We start from the raw sequence: 18,449 nt of genomic DNA on the forward strand, positions 1-18,449 counted from the left end.
CCTCTGGTTGTATATCAATTGCGACAGGCAATAAGAAATCAGATCTCTGCGGTATCATGCTTGGTAGACGATTGTGGAGATGAAAGCGGCTAGAACCGCAAGCCATCATGTTGGTGGAGTGCAGGAGAGCCACTGAATAATACCGAGCAAGAGGAAAGTCGGAACATCCATATACGGATACAGATATCGATTTGTACAATGGCTGATGAGTAGTAATAGGACCCTTAATATGGTTCGAGAGAGAGCGGCTACAGTAATGAATGGCTGATGTCAAACTCCAATCGTCCATGACAACCTGAGAAGCCAATATCAGAATAATCCAATCCATTAGGAAATCCCATGCGGGGTTGGGCTGTATTGGTTGCATGCGGGAGCGAATGGGACGCCTCATGAGGGCTAAAGACGCCTGCCATTGCGGATACTGCAGATGGTATCGCAGGTTTGTGGTCTGCCATTGGCGGTGGGAAAGAGGCCAACGCTTGATGCAGCGCGAACCTATGCATGGCAGCGGGACGATGCCGTGGTTACAGAGGATTTGGTTGCATGTAAACAAATGATATCATGACAACGGTGACCATGAATATGAGGATAGGTAGAGCTTGTAGAGCTAAAAGGTGATGAGCGAAAATAAAGCTGTAAAGAACTAGACTACTATCTACCGAGTTGACCACGCCTTTTTTTTGTATGTGAATACTAGGGGTTGACTCCTGTGGCAAGTCATGATAGCGTTTGGATTGAGGCTTGCGTTTAAGAAGAGAGGGATTGACCTTGTTTGCTTTGGGTTTATTCCTTTGAATTGATCTTTTTCTTTCAACTCCTCATTCTTCTACTCTCTTCGGCCTCTGCAATGGCCCATGTTTCTTTGTCTTTTTCTGCTTACCATAGTCAGCAGTGATAATCTTGTCACATCTCATTCATCACACGGCAGGCATATTATCAGGTTTCATGACAATCACAGAAGAATCCAGACATCAATCCTTGTTGCGCTCATACTTCCCCGGTTTCCTGTCGCCCTGCCATCATATCATCCCCTGCGTCGTTCCCTGGTCAAGCCCCTCAGACCAGTTTAGAGAGGAGAAAGGTGCATCGAAGCGGTGACAACGAACCAAAACTGGGACCGAACAGTTATAGAAGAGGGTCAAACAAATAAAAAGAAGGAAAGAAAAAAAGAACGATCGCTGTTTTTCTGTTTGAACTTGTCTTACTTCTCTTTACTCTATTCCTGGATTGGACAAATCACCAAGTCTATCACCATCACTACCTATCCTTTCTTTCAGAATAACAAGCAAGCAAGCAAGCAAGGAGCTGCATCAATAGCTTCACTCCACTCTGAGCTGCATAGTCTGCATAGCCGAGCTGTTTTCGATTGTTTACATACGATACGATACACTACGTACGGCACTTGATCTGATTTATATACCTTCATCCACTTCCATCTATTCATAGCAACTCCCCTTTCTTCCTCATCTCTTCTTTCATTCAGAATCTTAGTCTCTTCCTTTCGTTAACTCCCTCTCATCTCTTTTCATCCCCACTGTCTCCTCTCCCTCATTCTAACGGGAGTCTCCCTCTGCAACCTGCGACAAGACCCGACCCGACCCGACCCAACGTCAATCTCATTTCTTCCGACACCAAATTTCTCCGATCAAGGCCCTCCAGCTCTCGTCCGCCTCATCGATATCGGGTATTACATGTACCCTGAACGACAGATCATCATTTGATCAATACCATACCTACCCAATAACCGTGCTTTGAAGCCGCTAAAACAAAAAGGCCAAAGCAAAAACCCAAAAACCCAAATAAAAAGTCAACGGCACATGAACGGGCGGGAACTAAAAAAGAACCCAGCAAAAAAATAAAAGCCGGTAACTAACTTAACTGCCCGACCTTGAGGTTCAGTGCAGGTGCCTTGTTGCTCCCCCGGGAACAAAAAGGTTAGGTCGGTTGCCCCCTTACCATATGCGGCGTGGGGTCCATGTAAACAAATGAGACCTGACACGCCCACTTTGGCTACCAACCCCAGTACAGCGAAATAAGGGCCCCGACTGGGCTTCGCCGCCTCCCAAGATGCCTTCTGCAACATCAACAACAACATCTACCTTTCCTTCCAGGTCAACCACTCCAAAATTACGTCCCAAGAGCTCGTCCCGCGCTCTACGGAGATCCCACAACATCGTATCGACTCCTAATCTCAAAAACGCATACGCTACACATTCGCGCGCAGCGCCGCCTCTACCGCCTCTGCCGCGCAAAGCTTCCTTTGCCCAGCTCACCCAGAGCTCTCTCGCCAGCATACCCGATGTTTCTGAGAGTTACGCCGTTGAAACTGTCCTGAGCGACCCAACTGAAGACATGATGCCTCCTACGACCCCAGGCCGTTCGCAGGCCGTTAATGTTGCGCTCGGTGACATTGTTGATGTCCCCGGTGGAATGCATGGCGTTGTGCGATTTGTCGGCCCTGTCCAAGGCAAGAAGGGTCTTTTTGCTGGCGTTGAACTCGACGAGGAATTTGCCAGTCGGGGAAAAAACGACGGCGATGTTGACGGGTAAGGACTCCATGTTGCTTAAGCATATCTACAGGACTAACACTATGAAGCGTATCATACTTTTCTACCGATATTCCCGGTGCTGGAATCTTCTTGCCTGCAGCCAAAGCTCTGCCTCGCAGCGGCGAACCGATCCCATCCTTTCCCATTACACCAAGTGCAAGCACATATGGTGGTCTTAGAGCCGGCAATCAGAACTCACTCAACTACACTCCCCCGACCCCAGGTCTTCCCAAATTCAGCGCTTCTGTTGGACCCGGCGCCCGCGCTCCCAGTCCGCAAGGCAAACGTGTAACTAGAGCTTCTCTTCCGCGGCCCGAGTCTCCTGTCCGCCGTATGCAAATGACACCCGGACCGCGGCCCTCCATGACGACGCCAGCCAGGACCCCGTCCAGATTTGGAAGCCCGACACAGTCGCGCTTCGCCCAAAGTGTCCGCGGCACTTCAGGGGACCCAAGCAAGCGGCCTAATCGACTGGACCGTAAGCCAAGTCTTGCACCACGCAGCGCCTCAGCTTTGGGCTCGATCTCAGGAGTAGATGAGGATGTGCCGCCAATGGGACTGCAGCGTACCGGCACTAATGGCAGCGCTGGTTCCGTATCATCGTTTGCCATGAAGGTCCGACCGGCGTCACGTATCAACATGAACGACGAGGAAATTGAACATCTGAAATCGCAAATCGAGGATCGGGACCGACAGCTCAAGGAGCAGTCCGCCGCCCTGGCCGATATGGAGAGCAGCTTGGTAGAATTACAGAGTCTTATGGAATCGGCAGATATGCCAGCAGCACAGCGCAATAGTTGGGATAATAAAGATACGGCGCAGCTGCGCCAGCTGCTGAGGGAGAAGAACGACAAGATCGCCATGCTCACAGCAGAATTTGACGCTCATCGGGCGGACTTCAGGAGCACTATTGACACCCTGGAGCTTGCCAGTACCGAGACGGAGCGGGTATATGAGAAGAGGATAGAGGAGCTGATGGCTGACGTTCGAGAGCTTGAGTCGCGGAACCTGGACGTTGACTCAGTGGCCACTCAGCTTAAGCAACTAGAGGAGCTTGTTCAGGAGCTCGAGGAAGGCTTGGAGGATGCTCGCCGGGGCGAGGCCGAGGCCAGAGGTGAAGTCGAGTTCCTTCGCGGAGAGGTTGAACGAACAAGGACGGAACTGCGCCGTGAGCGCGAGAAAGCCTCAACCCCCCCTGCAAACGGCGACAGCACAGTTTCTTCCAAGGAGCTCGAGCAGAAGGATGATGAGATTAGAGGTCTCAAAGCTATTATTCATTCCCTAAGCCGTGACTCTATTCCTGGAGAGCCCAAACCCCCACAGCAGAGACCTGGCTCCATGATCGCTGAAGACGTTGTGGCCAACAAGATTGCGCGCGATAACCTTGAGCGACAAGTGGCTGAGCTTCAGTCTATTCTGGATAAGAAGAACAACCGTGAAGAAGAGCTCGAAAAGGAGCTCGACTCCCTCCGTCAGAACGGTGGAACAGCCAACAGGTCATCTTTCAGAGACTCGCGGGATACTGTCGTCATGACACAGGCATTGGAAAATCGTCCGGTTGAGAACATCAAGCGATCCAGTGCACCCACACACAAGCGAGTCAGCACTCTTGATACCATGCCGGAAAGCGACGATTACTCCAACGCTACTGAGACTAGCACTCTCTGGTGTGAGATTTGTGAGACTAACGGTCATGATATCCTGACCTGCACCAACATGTTTGGTCCTGACGGCGCCAAGAGCAACAGTGAGAGCAAAGCAGTCAAGGACATCAACAATGGGTTCAAGCCTTACATGCCCCCAACAGGCGATGATGCCCCTGCGCCTCTTGCACCCTTGGGAATCAAGAAAGATGACCCTCCTTCACCAGCCGTCAAGATCCTTCCCAATCCTATGGAGTCAGGCCCGGTTGCTGGCAAGGAAAGCGGCGTCATGGACCCTGAGAAGTGGTGCGCCCTTTGCGAACGCGACGGCCATGACAGCGTCGACTGTCCTTTCGAGGACGCCTTCTAAGGAGGTCTATTTAGACTGCGTGCGCATTATTTGTTTTCATTATGCATAGCCTGTTGGAGAAAGCGAAGCGAGCATCGACACGGCCTTTTCATTGAGCTTGACGAACGACAAAAGAGGAAACTATGCTTGGTGTAGAACGGGCGTGATGAAAACCGCCCTGTTGTGTGTGCCTTGGTTTCTTGTAATCTATTTTTTTCAGAGCTGGCCCGGCAGTCAGGTTCTTTTGGATGCCGGGCGTTGTTTGGCTAGGCATTCTTAGTGATACCAAATCCTTACTCGTATATTACAAGATTCGACTGGCGTTTATGAAAGCGCTTGTGGTGCTATATCCCTATCGTCTCGCTGCCCCATCGAATGAGTTTGCAATCTCTGTGACTTTTGCTGCCTGTATCCTCTCCCCACGAGCGTTATGCCACCATCTCGCACTTGTCCACAACTCTCCGTCCCAGTCACCGGCCAGGTGCCGGTACTTCATCAGGAACCAGACACTCGGTTCCCAGCTCCGCGAATCCCAAGGTACACCTGCAGCCATGCCATGTGGATTTCGCCCTGACCCCCAACATGTGAAGCCGCCAGCAAGTATATCGTGGCACAGAATACCTTCATCAATCATAGAGGGTTTATTTTCTAAAGCTCTGATGAGATTCTCTCGGAAACTCTTGAATGGGATGACATCCTAAGTATCTTAGCATTGTAAGTAGGTAAATATTAGCACCAGCAAACTTACAACATATGGATGGTGTCCAAAAGTTAGTTGTTTATCAATCGGTCTTAGATCAGGAGACAATGCTCGAAACCTGGATTTGACAAGAGGCAATTGCGACAGATGATGTCCTTCATCCTGCGTCACAGAAAAGACACTACATCCCTCTTCACCGAGAATCTCGTCCACACCCGCCATGCCAAGCGCATAACAATTGGCAAATATTGCCCCAAAGATACCTGTCTCCATCGTGTATTGTGTGGGCAGAAGCGTTGGTCTGGCATGAGCAGTTTTGTACAACGCTTTTGCAAACTCAATGGCTCGTAGTTGACCTGCAGTTGGAGGTTTTGCCTGGTGCCAAGGAACATGAGGCTTTGGAGTTGCAGGTTGGGTATCTTGTTGTAGCCGTCGAAGAAGAGAGCGTTTTTGTTCCAAAGTAAGATTCTCTACACCACTCAAGACATTGTTGAGGGTCTCATCGTTGCCATCGTCGCTGGGTGGTGTTTCCGGGCTGGCTCCTGACTCTGGACTGCTCTCAAAAACCTCTTCTATTGACCTCGAGTCTATGTAAGTCATTTTAGAGGCATTCTGAGAGTCTATTGAGAAGCCGAACATGTTGTCTCCCCATGGATCCTGGTTTGTAAGACTGAAAGCATCGTCCAGGTTGGTCAATGGAAGAGTGTTTGGAGGCATGGGTTGAAAGAAAGTCGTTGGTATCGTTGTTTGGGATGAGTCCTCCCACATATATGGCCCAGCGCTCCCAAAGGCACTCATATCTTGGCTTCCAGCCGTTGTTGCAGAGGAAGGTGCTCCTGATAACGATTGTTCTTGCAGCTGAGTAGCATACAACTCACTCGGTCCGTTCAGTCCCTGCACGGGATTCGTCTGAGCATCATCGGTAATATCAGTAGCAACATTGCTTGGCTCAAGCAGTTCATTCAATAGAGCTAATTTTTGCTTCCGCTTCTCTCCTATAATTCCGAAAGGTGATGGCGTCAGCAAGATCAAGGTCATCAATCAACCATAAGCAAAGCAGCAAAGATATACACACGGTAATTCCGGCTCGCGAGACGGTTTTGTTCACGACGTGCCTCGCTATTACGTTTGGCTGACGCTTTCTCTTTCTTGACCTTGGCAGTCTCACTCATGATGAGTAGGTTTATGGTTGGACATGGAGATAAGATAGGTAGGGTAGGTATGTAAGCGGGTTTTCAGACGAATGATGGCATAAAGAGAGCGTGTTTTACATGAAGTGATAGGGTTCAATCAGAATGTAAAAGTAAATGTATTTGAGCTAACGGATCATCGTGATATTGTGGACGAATAGAGTGGTATCCATCCTTCAACGATTGCTCACAGGACTGTGTAGACAAACCAGTTCCAAGTTGTTTGTTGTAGGCTACGCCGCAATCAAGAAACTTTGGTTTCTAAGCCAATCAGACCAATCATGTTCTAATAATTCTCATCCATCAGTTCGGTGTAAGCCAGGCCGCAGGACATCAGAAGAATTGACCGTAAGCATAAGAGACGAAATAGTTCAGTTATCTTATGCTAGGTAATTTAGAGAAGCATTTATACTACTTTATTATGGCAGGCTAAGCCTTAGAGGACATTTCTTCTGTTAACCACCGAGCCAGGAGAGACTAGATATGTACGAATAACCGTAGATTGTTATCGGCTACAAGAACTAAGTTCTCGACGCATGCAATAACTTGAAACCTTTAAAGCTGAGATTGAATTTAACCAAGACTGAATTTGAAGCAGCTGTTACATCCACTGCCTTTCCGTCTTGATTTTGTCTTATCTAGAAACTTGTTTGTTGTGCAAGATAGGTAACCATCAGGATACCCTAGATCTTGTTGACCTAGCGAAATATCGACTTAATGAAGCAACGAATTGGGACTATGTATAGACACTTTATTTTTGACCTGGAGACGTGGAAACGTTTCTGTTAGTCGGTAGAGAGTATATCTCAAAACTGAAAATACGTACGGTAACCCGAGTCATATTCAGCTTGAGTGGTTGATGGGGACAGGGGACAATCTTTTTTTGAGGAGGCGAAAAGTTAACGAATCAGTTAAAAGACAAACCCGGGCAACGGCATCGGGTTTTGTGGGGTCCTAAATCGGACCCTGCGGCTGGAGAGAAGAAAAAAATCGAAGGCCTAGGGTGGCACTTGGACCTTGGACCTTGGCCACTGTCGTAGCCGCAGGGACCATTTGGAGGGGGGATGGGATTTATTCGGGGTCCCCTCCCGGGGGGTGTTGCGGCTGCCTTACAGGGGAAGTGGTCTCAGGCTGTTAGTGAGGTACATGCATAGCCTCGTCATGACGCCTTTGGTGTAAGCGGTTGGGCTTACTGAGGCTCTGGAATAAGCTGTGATGTGAGTAGAAACACCTGGAAAAAGCCAAATGAGTCGAGAAGCAGTGGAAAGGAAAGAAACAGGGAAAAGAAGAAACAATTACCGACAGTTTCAACCGGTCCCATGCTGCGTCACAGGCTTTTTCAACTGAAGCCTGACTCCCCCCATGCACCAAATCCCTTGCACTAAACACCAGGTCGTGCATTATCAGCACCGCCACAGAATCGACATTCTTCCACACAGTTCCATGAGGCGCACCTAACTCGGCTTTGTGCTGCAGCCTCCCTTTCCTTCTCAAAAACCCGTCTGTTCAAAAACAAATCCCCTACGCCTAAACTCGACTTGACTTGAAGTTGTTTGTTTCTGAGACATTTCTTCTTTTCAATCTTCTTCGCCTCTTATCGTGTGGGAATATCCTTTTCCCCCTTCTCTTCCGTCTGCGAACCCCCGAGCGACGTTATCGACCGTTTCTCTTCCCCTCCACTTATTCGATTTTTAGAGAGCATTCGCCGCAGCGTAGCCCCGCCGTCGGATACTCGAGATACGCTCTTCAGGACAAGGTACGAATATAAAATATCCTCCTCCTCCTTCGCTGGTTCCTAAAGTATACGAGGTTGTCATACATCATCGCATACTTTTCATCCAGTCGTTGTAGTCGTGCGCGCGTGAATAAATTTGCGTCTTGTTTGCTTTATCTAAGGGTTACTAATACTTCAAACAGAGTCCTCACCTCCTACCTTATCTTCTGCACCACACTATAGAAAAACAACCCAAAAACCGTCAAAATGGTCAAGGAAACCAAGTACTACGACACACTAGGTGTATGTCCTCCCGACTGTCGCATCGTTTGAATTTTGCTAAACCATTTATCCAGGTCTCTCCTACTGCCACTGAGCAGGAGCTAAAGAAGGCTTACAAGGTTGGAGCCCTCAAGTACCACCCTGGTATGTTCATATTCCCCAGCCTCGATGATCTATCTTCGCTTTCCCGTATCTAACACAACGCAGACAAGAACGCACACAACCCCGATGCCGAGGAAAAGTTCAAGGAGATCTCTCATGCCTACGAAATTCTCTCCGACTCCCAGAAGCGACAGATTTACGATCAATATGGTGAGGCCGGTCTCGAGGGAGGTGCTGGTGGTGGTGGCATGGCCGCCGAGGACTTGTTCGCTCAATTCTTCGGAGGTGGTGGCTTCGGTGGCATGGGAGGTATGTTTGGCGGCGGCGGCATGAACCGCGGCCCTCCCAAGGCCCGGACCATTCACCACACCCACAAAGTATCCCTTGAAGACATCTACCGTGGTAAGATCTCTAAGCTTGCTCTTCAACGGTCAATCATCTGCCCGAAGTGCGAAGGCGTCGGTGGAAAGGAGGGTGCTGTCAAGCGATGTGCTGGCTGTGATGGCCACGGTATGAAGACCATGATGCGCCAGATGGGCCCCATGATCCAGCGCTTCCAGACTGTCTGCCCCGACTGTAACGGAGAGGGTGAGAGCATCAAGGAGAAGGACCGCTGCAAGCAGTGCAATGGAAAGAAGACCACCGTTGACCGTAAGGTCCTCCACGTCCACGTTGACAAGGGTGTCCGCAGTGGCACCAAGGTCGAGTTCCGAGGCGAGGGTGACCAAGCACCTGGTGTTCAAGCCGGCGACGTCGTTTTCGAAATCGAGCAGAAGCCTCATCCTCGCTTCACCCGCCGAGAGGATGATCTCCTTTACAACTGCGATATTGAGCTCGTGACAGCTTTGGCTGGTGGCACCATCTACATCGAGCACCTCGACGACCGATGGCTCGCCATCGAAATCCTCCCTGGTGAGGCCATTTCTCAAGGTATGTATCCCTCGTGCATAATTCAACTTTACACTGACTAACTTGTTTCAGACGCTGTCAAGATGGTTCGCGGCCAGGGTATGCCCTCCCCCAGACACCACGATTTCGGCAACATGTATATCAAGTTCAACGTCAAGTTCCCCGAAAAGAACTGGACCGAAGATCCCGAGGTTTTCGAGACCCTCCGAAAGGTCCTCCCCGCCCCTGCTGTCCAGAACATTCCTCCTGGAGATGCCATGTCCGAGCCCGCCAGCCTCGAGGATCTGGACAACTCATCCCAAAGCAGAGTCTTCGGTGGCTCTGATGGCATGATGGACGAGGATGATGAGGATGGCCACCCTGGCGGTGAGCGCGTGCAGTGCGCTTCGCAGTAAATTTTCAGTGGTGGAGGAATCCCATCATGGGTACAACGAAGAATATACAATGCCATGACGGCGTCAGCTGCGTGTATGTTTAGATATGTTCAAGGTCCACGGACCTGACTGGGCATGTGCAGCTGAGGCTAGACGTTCGCCGGTGCCGGCAAAGTCGTCTAATCATTTAATGATACCAAAATTAGCGGAGGATATGGTTTTCTGTTGGCAGTTGTAAGCGTGGTGCAAGGGGAAGAGGTGCAGTTGAGTGGGCATCTAGACACTGATGAATCACGTTGAAATCAGTGGTGGAACATTCGATCTGGATTGGGAGGCGTTTCGAGGTCATTAGACGATTCAAATGAATTTGGTAGTAGCAGACGTAGACCATGAACATGATGATTTGTTTGTTACTCTTGATTCCGAATAGCGTATTGGTTCTGTGATGGTAGATAACTTGCAAAAGTTACTTGACGGAATCCGGACAGAAGTCACCTGGCGTCAGGATAGTAAACAGGATGAACGGTATTAATATCAAGCTGTATGTGGTGTTAAAAGGCTTTAAGAGCTTGCGCTTCTTACAACCTTGATGAAGTCTGCTGCAAGGTTATTTAACAATGTTTATTATAGCTTTTGTTGATGCGTATTTATATATTATACGTTGACCTTTTGTCCTAGCCTTTGATTTTGATATGTTTTACTGCCCCTCAACAACCTCCGACTCCCCCATCACTTGATCTTCAGGCACCTGCTCTTCGCCCCTTTCCTCTTCACGTTCCGTCGGTTGTTTTCGTAGACTCTCAGTGTTGTACAAGAGACTCCTCACGACCTTCTCATCTACATCAAGCTCGACATTCTCGATATCGTCGTCGCTTACCAAAGCTGTTGTACTTGTGGCGAGCTTCTCGTCAGTCATGGTGAGCGAGTAGATTGCCAAGCTCTTTGCTTGAGTGGAATCATTGGGGTCGATAGCAGTAATGATCTTAGGAGGCTCATCACCGGTAGCAGGCTTGACAGAGATGCCAAGGGGCTTGCCAGGAAGTTGAATGATGGCAGGGCGGTGGAGGGTGTTATCCTCTGTGAGTTGCCAGGAGAAGATGGCGGGGATACTGGGTGAAGTTAGTACAATTCTTATAGACGGAACCGCAAAACTTACTCTTGGCATATGGCAAGAATGTAGATAAGATCAGAGCCTTCATGGGGGTACACCAAGTTGTAGAGACCAGTGATAGCCACCTTGGTGGTGTCTGGCAAGATCTTTTGGGCCAAGGATAAGACGCTAATTTGTGACAAAAGCTTATTCGCTTTCCAATCCCAGACAAACAAATCCTCATCACCACCGCCCGATACAAGGACATTACCACGCGATGAGAGGATGGTCATGGCGCTGATGAACTCCGTGTGACCAAAGCAGAAACCCTCAATGACATAAGCCTGGGGAATGTATCTTGACACTCGGATATGTTCGTCACGGTCAGCGGTCAAGATATAATGTCGCCCTTCGCTCTCACCGATCGCAACGGCAGTGAGCATGGAGACGTGGCCAAGCAGAAGGGTAATCTCGAAGTCTGGTCCATCGGACTTGGAACCATTCTCATTTTTGGTCCGTGTAGCAAGCTCCATATGACGTTGCTGTTCTTGAAGAGCTCGCAAGTTGCGCTTCGAGTGAACAGTTGTGGTATTAGCCGATGGCTTATACGCAGGCCTAGCTAACGCGGCGGTTGAAGATCGAGTGACATTCTCAGCGGTAGGATCGTAGAGAAGAGGAAGAGAGTAGACATCTCCAAATTTGTCGGCAACTACAATTTGCGAGTCTGGACCGATGACTACATCACTAGGACGCTTGGGCAGGGTTCTTAATGAGGGTCAGTATAAGAGACATGCTTTCCTTCAAAGGAGCTTACCGTTTGCTGAGTTCCTTGAGAGAGCCCCTCTCATCACATTCAAAGACCCAGATCGCCTTGTCATGTCCAGTGATAGCTAGAACATGAGAGCCATCAGGGGTACTGGTCAGATGAGTGACGACTGGGCGGTCGGGAACTCGTGAGATATTGTGCTCTTTCGGTCGCTGCTGATTGCGCCTGTCCTTGCTCTTCTTTCCTCCCTTCTTCTTGCCTTCAGCCTTCAACTCCTCGGTGTTTTTCTTATCCTCTTGAACATTTGGATCGGCAGGTGTTGTCTCATCCTTTGGCTCTTCAGTCTTTTGTCGCTTGGCTGGTGGACCATCATCATCGCCATCACCCTCCGCACCAACAGGATCTTGACTCGCAAGTTTCTCGCTTGAGACCTCGCCTGAGATAGCCTTCACTGCAGCATCTACTTTGTCGACGTCGGGATGCTTCCATGTTGAAAGGTGAGATCCATCTTGAAGGCTGTATGAGTGAATCTTGCCGCCTCGAGCAGCATAAAGAACGTCCCCACTGACGTGGACAACATTATAGGGGATCTTCATGGTAGGCGATCACACTGTCAGCGAATTGAGTGTCTGCCAACAAGACGTATGAGATATGATGTCGAATCGTATCTCCAACAGACTCTTTATTAAGTTCCACTTGATGCGATGCGCCTTGAAAAAAAGGTACATCTACAATGTATCTTCCTATCGATAGGATGTACCCCACATCAGTCCAAATCAGGCTTAGCTCAACAGAGCCCTAAGCGAAAAAGGCAGGAAGCACACATTTTCTCAAAGTTGCCCGCAAAATCGAGCTTTTGCTTCCATCAACAACTTCATTACCCCAAATTCCATAACGATACCCCTTGGCCTTAAACAACCTGCCTTCACTCCAATAAGAAGATATGGGGGCCAAGACCAACAAGTCGCTTTACTTCGACAAGCTCAAGGGCTTGCTCGAGGAGTACAGCTCCATCTTCATCGTTGAGATCGACAATGTCAGCTCTCAGCAGATGCACGAGATCCGACATGCCCTCCGCAACAAGGGTGTTGTCCTGATGGGCAAGAACACTATGGTACGTGCCATTCGAGGCCGAGGAAGACAACGGAAGGGTTTACACCAGATATTACTTATCCCCATCTGTGTCCTTCCGCTGTGTCCTTGACCCCTCGCAGAATGGATCTTTTCGAGGACCAACTTGATAGGAAAATTGCTAACATGATGAAATTCAGGTTCGCCGTGCTCTGAAGACCTTCGTCGCCGACTCCCCCGAGTACGAGCGTCTCCTTCCCCACGTCAAGGGTAACGTCGGTTTCGTTTTCACCAACGAGGACCTCAAGGAGGTTCGTGACGTTATCCTCGCCAACAAGGTCGCTGCTCCCGCTCGTGCTGGTGCTCTCGCTCCCGCCGACGTCTGGGTCCCTGCTGGAAACACCGGAATGGAGCCCGGAAAGACCTCTTTCTTCCAGGCTCTCGGTGTCCCCACCAAGATTGCCCGTGGTACCATTGAAATCACCACTGATCTCAAGCTCGTTGAGGCCGGCTCCAAGGTCGGTCCCTCCGAGGCCACCCTGCTCAACATGCTCAACATCTCTCCCTTCACCTACGGTATGGGTATCTCTCAGGTCTACGACCAGGGCCAGACCTTCCCCCCCAGCGTTCTCGACGTTGGTGAGGAGCAGCTCCTCAAGACCCTGTCTCAGGCTATCACCACCATTGCCACCATCTCTCTGGCCCTGAACTTCCCTACCCTGCCTTCCGTCCTCCACTCTGTTGTCAACAGCTACAAGAAGGTTCTTGCTGTTGCCATCATGACCGAGGTCAGCTGGCCCGAGATTGAGCAGCTCAAGGACCGCATCGCCAACCCCGATGCTTACGCCTCATCTGCTCCCGCCGCTGCCGCTTCCGGCGGTGCTGCTGCCCCTGCTGAGGAGGAGAAGAAGGATGAGTCCGAGGAGGAGGAGGATGATGAGGGCTTCGGCGGTCTTTTGTATGTGAACCCACTCCACGGTGATATTGACGAAACTAACAATCATGCAGCGACTAAATGTAGCCACATCCTAACGATGTACGACCGCCTTCCAGGACTTTGGTTGGGTTTACGACTTATGGATCTTAGAAATGGGGTACATAGATCGTCTGCTGGACAATTGAATCTGTCGCGACGGTTACAAATATTTGAACGCCTCATCATGCATGTGACAAAAATTAACAGAACGACTAATACAATTCTACCTATCGAGCCATCATCAATCTGAAAAGGTTAGTCAAGCTAAACTCTTTTTTTCTCTCTTCATTCTTTCCGAAAGATTATATAAACTGTTCAAGAGCTTTTTAACCCTGAATTTTCTGTTGACACACACATTATTACCGTATGACGGACGTATCTTCAATCACATGTTTTTGCAAGCTGTTTTCAGATCATGAAAGCTAACAGTCATTGATTATAGGTTTCTATAAACTTTTTAAGATATCTCAATCCTAGATGTTGTATTCTTCGCCTTGTGTTGTGTCTCTTTCCAAATCATCTAATCCTGGCCTGCTCTGACTTCACCTGATCCGTTTGGCTCAGGAGCGTCATTGTGTAATACCCGTCTTGCTGTGCCAATAGCTTTGTCTGGCAGTCCAGCCAGTTTCGCAACTTTCAATGCGTGGCTTTGTCTGTTAATGCCTTTCTGTAGTTTGTGATTGTAGAAGAAACCTCCTTGGTCATCCTCCACTACGTCGGTGCAGTATGTCTGAACGATGCCCGCCTCTGTCGAGCACAATCCCTCGGCTGCGGCCAAGTCTGCCACAGAATGGAAGTGTGTTGCAAACAAAGTGCGGCATTGATTGACTGTTGCCAGGTGATGAAGACATGCGAAGGCGACAGCTGTACCATCCTCGGGCGTCGTGCCTCGACCGATCTCATCCATGATGACGAATGATCGGGAGGTTGCTTGCTTGAGAATAGCTGCCGTCTCCAGCATCTCCACCATGAAGGTGCTCTGATCTTGATACAAATTGTCGGCCGAGCCCACACGGCTAAATATGGCGTCTACTATACCCAGCTCTGCGTATGATGCAGGCACGTAGCAACCGATCTGAGCCAAGATCGTGATGAGAGCGTTTTGCCGTAGGAACGTGCTTTTACCTGCCATGTTGGGGCCCGTGATAAGCCAAATGCGGCCATCTTTAGACGACCCAACCAAACAATCATTGCGCACAAACCCTCTTCCCTGCTCGAAAAGACCACCTTCGACAGTGGGATGCCGCCCTCCCATGATGGTGTGACTAGTCGTGTTGTTCATAACGGGTCGTACGAGGCTTTGCTCTTGAGCGAGCTTAGCGAAGGACGTTGCGATATCGAGTTCGTCGAGGACGGCGGCATTGCGGCGTAGGTTAACAATGTTCTTAACGACATGTTCTCGAAGAGAGTGGAAAACGACTTGTTCCTCAGTACGAATTTGTGCACGAACCTGATCGAGTCGCTGCCCTAAATGCGTCCACTCGGTGATGTGGAAAGATCGTGTGGAACGACTCGATGAAAGAGCTTGTACATCAACAAGATTCCGAGCGTCTTTACCTTTGATGTGAGCGATATGACCGAGTCCGGGTGTCCATCTGAGGGACAGACTGGGGGCGTTGAGGGATTCGCGTAGGCTTTCGTTGAGGGCTATCTTTTCCTCTACCAGAGTTGCTAGGTCAGCATGAAGCCGTTTCAATGTCGGACTGGCAGCAGGTTTCATGATCCAAGCGTCGTTGTCTTCGGCGTAATAGTCGCGAATACTGGCGGGCCGTTTTCGCTTGCCTTTGGGAAGAGAAGCTGCATCATCCAGTGACCCCTCATTGCTGACGACGTCTTCGGCAAGAGCTAGCATTTGGCTGGTCTCAGAGTCCTCTACTTCATGCTGTAACTCAATTCCATCTTCGTCAATTGCATCCCTTATACGTTGAGCAAGCTTCAACGACTTGGTCATACTGATTCGGGAGAGCAATGAAGTCAAGCAGGGGGACTTGGCTTTGCGAGATGGTATATTGGCCTTCTTCAGCAGGTCTACAATCTCCTTAGTTGCGTCAATGGTACTGGCCAAACCCAGGAGGTCGTCGGCGTCACCACGACCAAGAGTGAACTTCTGAACAAGGCGCTGGGAGTCATAACTCCTCCGCAACAATATAATTACAGAATCACAAACGTTTGCATCGTCGATAAACAGAGCGACGAGGTCTTGTCTACCAGTGATGATCTCGAGGGAAGCCGAGGGCGCACTCAACCATTCATTGAGAAGGCGAGCACCACTCTTTGTGACGGTACGACGAATGGCATGCAATAGACTGCCTCGAAACACACCATCACGAATGGTTTGCTTTATCTCAAGGCCACGTAGGCTGTTCTTGTCGATGGCCATGACCTCTACATTTTCGTTTCTTTGTGGGGGCTGCAATTTTATACTCATGCCTAGCAGCTGGTCCTTGACATAGCTCAGAAGGAAGCTGGCAGCGTGTACCTCAGCAGAAGAGAAAGCAATCACTTCACTTTCTGACAGGGCAGACTCGAGCATGGGCGCCCAGTTGATTGGGTCCAGTAAGGGGGAGTCATGGGGCCGCGGTGCGTAGGAAATAATTCCACGCTCCTCAGCGAGAGGAGCAAATATGCCGTGATTGGGGAACGCTTGCAATTCCTGGTCCAAGAGAAGTTCGCGCGGAGATAGTCGGGATAGGATCGCAGGTAAGGATGCAAGATTGGCTTGCTGGGTACAGAAATGGCCGGTTGAAAGATCGAGCCATGCCAGGCCGAGTGGCATGGCGTCTTGAGACCCCTGAGGCTGCCCGACATCTCGGCCAACACCAACAGCTGACGGTACTGTATGGGCTGATCTAGGTTCGGATGCGGATTTGTGGTCCACAGACCCTGCATCAGGAGTCGGCACTCGGCCGATGTTATTATTTGTTTCTGTAGCTCCAAGTCTTTGATCAATATAGACTGCCATCACATAATTATTTGCGTATGGATCCATGAAGTTCTCGTCTATCAGAGTACCTGGAGTAACAATACGTGTGACTCGACGATCATGCATCAGCCCACCGGCCTTGACTTTTGCCGTAGGGGAGTTTGGAAACTCTTCAGCAATGGCAACATGACGGTTGAGATCTTGAACAAGAATTTTGAGAAACCGATCGAGTTGAAAAAAAGGAAACCCGGCCTACAAGACGGACGATGATGGTGAGATGTCAAGACATGACAGTGATAGCACGGCGGGTAGCAATGAACTTACCATGGAAACCGAGCCGGCATTTGTTTTCTTGCTAGCAACCTTGATGTTGAGCAAGGGCCCATATTCTTCCGCATGCTCGAAGTAAAGCTCATAGAAACCTCCCACCCTCGTCAGCAACACACAGTTATCAAACTTGAGCATGTTCTGACGGGCTTGAAGGACCACGGTAGGGTAGGCGGGAGGATCCTGGGGCAAAGACGGCAGCGGGAGCGGCTGCGGCATAGGCTCTGTGGTCTCATCGTGGGGAGACGAAGCCTTTGATGACGTTGGAAGAGGTGATACGGGCTTCGGCTGAATTAGACCCTGGGGCAAATCAGACAGCTGGAAGGTAGTGGTGGTCTTTTTGCCCCTGATTTGGAGGGGACGATGGGGAGATGGCACCGGTAGGAATGGACGGATTGAGAAGCCATAACGTAGTGGGTGACCAATATGACGGTATGTTTGAGGGATTGCAGCAGCAGTAGTAGCAATAGCTGTATGAGCTATAGCTAAAGCCTGAGCCTGAGCTGCATCATCAGCTTTGGCCAATGGATGCGAGGTTGAAACAGGCCTAGAGGCCGGTGTCGAGGCTGAGGTAGATGGTGATGTCAGGGGCCGCAGATGGCGGATGCCGATTACTGGGGGCACCATGCGGCCGGGGCATGGATCTGAGATGGGCTGTTATGCTATAGTGGCGATGGTGGTGATAACATGTTTGGTGTTTCAAGGAAAGATGGTGCGTGCTGAGTCGAGACTTCCCGTACTGATTTAGTACAGTGACAGGCTCAGACAGTGGACGAATCGACTAACCGCCAACCAAAAATAGGTAGGTGGTCAAGTCGGTCAATTAATTAATTAATGTAATGCTGTAAGTTGTTTACAATTACAGCAGAACCAAGATCTGGTGTACATTAATGGTGACACTAAATGAGATGTGGTGAAGAACATGCAGGGCTCATATGATTAGGCGAGACAAAAAAGATGAATGGATTATGGCCCACAGCTGAACCCTTCAAACTCGAAAGGGCTTGCTCCATGATACAGCACAGCAATTTATAGAAACTCCCCCCTAGTAGTTGATTTGCAGAGATCTGATGATAACACTTTCGGTGAGTTGCAGCATGTCTCTGCAACAAGACAAGCTGATCTCTCTGGTCCTTTGTGGCTTCTTGTGGAGAAAAACGGATATGAGCGTTATGGGGTATCGATCGGTGAAGGAAGAAAAAAGAAAAGCCTCGTCTTGAGTACCTAGGGAACGTGGAGTTTATGCAGCTACTGTACTGTTGCAGCGGTCTCATCTGATACTGGAGCTATCGCGTCTGGATCTACATTTACAGATATAGAAGACTTTGCGAAACAGATTTTGGTATTCAATCACTAGGTATAATTGTAGCATATGTCAGCATAAACATTCCAGGTTTGAGGTTGTTTACAAGCCATTAAATATAGTACCTAACCTCCATGCCTGGGTTAGTCCAGGTAACCAACCAGTCTACCCAGTCTGGCAA

The 18,449-nt window shown here is 49.6% G+C and overlaps 6 protein-coding genes across 6 annotated transcripts; 3 read left to right on the forward strand and 3 right to left on the reverse strand.

Moving 5' to 3' along the window:
- Window positions 1-2,067: 2,067 nt before the first annotated feature.
- FIESC28_06107 (uncharacterized protein) lies at window positions 2,068-4,562 on the forward strand (the record flags this gene model as incomplete). The annotated part of the gene is made up of 2 exons (XM_031160252.1): window positions 2,068-2,546; window positions 2,597-4,562. The coding sequence occupies 2 exons, from the start codon at window positions 2,068-2,070 to the stop codon at window positions 4,560-4,562; spliced, it is 2,445 nt and encodes an 814-aa protein (XP_031015671.1).
- Window positions 4,563-4,893: 331 nt separating this feature from the next.
- On the reverse strand, window positions 4,894-6,413 carry FIESC28_06108 (uncharacterized protein; the record flags this gene model as incomplete). Its single annotated transcript, XM_031160253.1, has 3 exons — window positions 4,894-5,238; window positions 5,290-6,236; window positions 6,317-6,413. 3 exons carry the CDS (start codon window positions 6,411-6,413, stop codon window positions 4,894-4,896), a joined length of 1,389 nt encoding a protein of 462 aa, XP_031015672.1.
- Window positions 6,414-8,412: 1,999 nt separating this feature from the next.
- FIESC28_06109 (uncharacterized protein) lies at window positions 8,413-9,833 on the forward strand (the record flags this gene model as incomplete). The annotated part of the gene is made up of 4 exons (XM_031160254.1): window positions 8,413-8,448; window positions 8,502-8,571; window positions 8,635-9,459; window positions 9,511-9,833. 4 exons carry the CDS (start codon window positions 8,413-8,415, stop codon window positions 9,831-9,833), a joined length of 1,254 nt encoding a protein of 417 aa, XP_031015673.1.
- Window positions 9,834-10,509: 676 nt separating this feature from the next.
- On the reverse strand, window positions 10,510-12,264 carry FIESC28_06110 (uncharacterized protein; the record flags this gene model as incomplete). Its single annotated transcript, XM_031160255.1, has 3 exons — window positions 10,510-10,921; window positions 10,969-11,667; window positions 11,717-12,264. The coding sequence occupies 3 exons, from the start codon at window positions 12,262-12,264 to the stop codon at window positions 10,510-10,512; spliced, it is 1,659 nt and encodes a 552-aa protein (XP_031015674.1).
- Window positions 12,265-12,611: 347 nt separating this feature from the next.
- FIESC28_06111 (uncharacterized protein) lies at window positions 12,612-13,754 on the forward strand (the record flags this gene model as incomplete). The annotated part of the gene is made up of 3 exons (XM_031160256.1): window positions 12,612-12,782; window positions 12,940-13,697; window positions 13,748-13,754. 3 exons carry the CDS (start codon window positions 12,612-12,614, stop codon window positions 13,752-13,754), a joined length of 936 nt encoding a protein of 311 aa, XP_031015675.1.
- A 481-nt stretch (window positions 13,755-14,235) lies between these two features.
- FIESC28_06112 (uncharacterized protein) lies at window positions 14,236-17,592 on the reverse strand (the record flags this gene model as incomplete). Its single annotated transcript, XM_031160257.1, has 2 exons — window positions 14,236-16,890; window positions 16,963-17,592. The coding sequence occupies 2 exons, from the start codon at window positions 17,590-17,592 to the stop codon at window positions 14,236-14,238; spliced, it is 3,285 nt and encodes a 1,094-aa protein (XP_031015676.1).
- Between the last annotated feature and the right edge of the window lie 857 nt (window positions 17,593-18,449).

This window comes from Fusarium coffeatum (assembly GCF_003316985.1).
Source record: "Fusarium coffeatum strain FIESC_28 chromosome Unknown BRIP53273_contig_132, whole genome shotgun sequence".
Taxonomy (NCBI): Eukaryota; Fungi; Ascomycota; class Sordariomycetes; order Hypocreales; family Nectriaceae; genus Fusarium; species Fusarium coffeatum.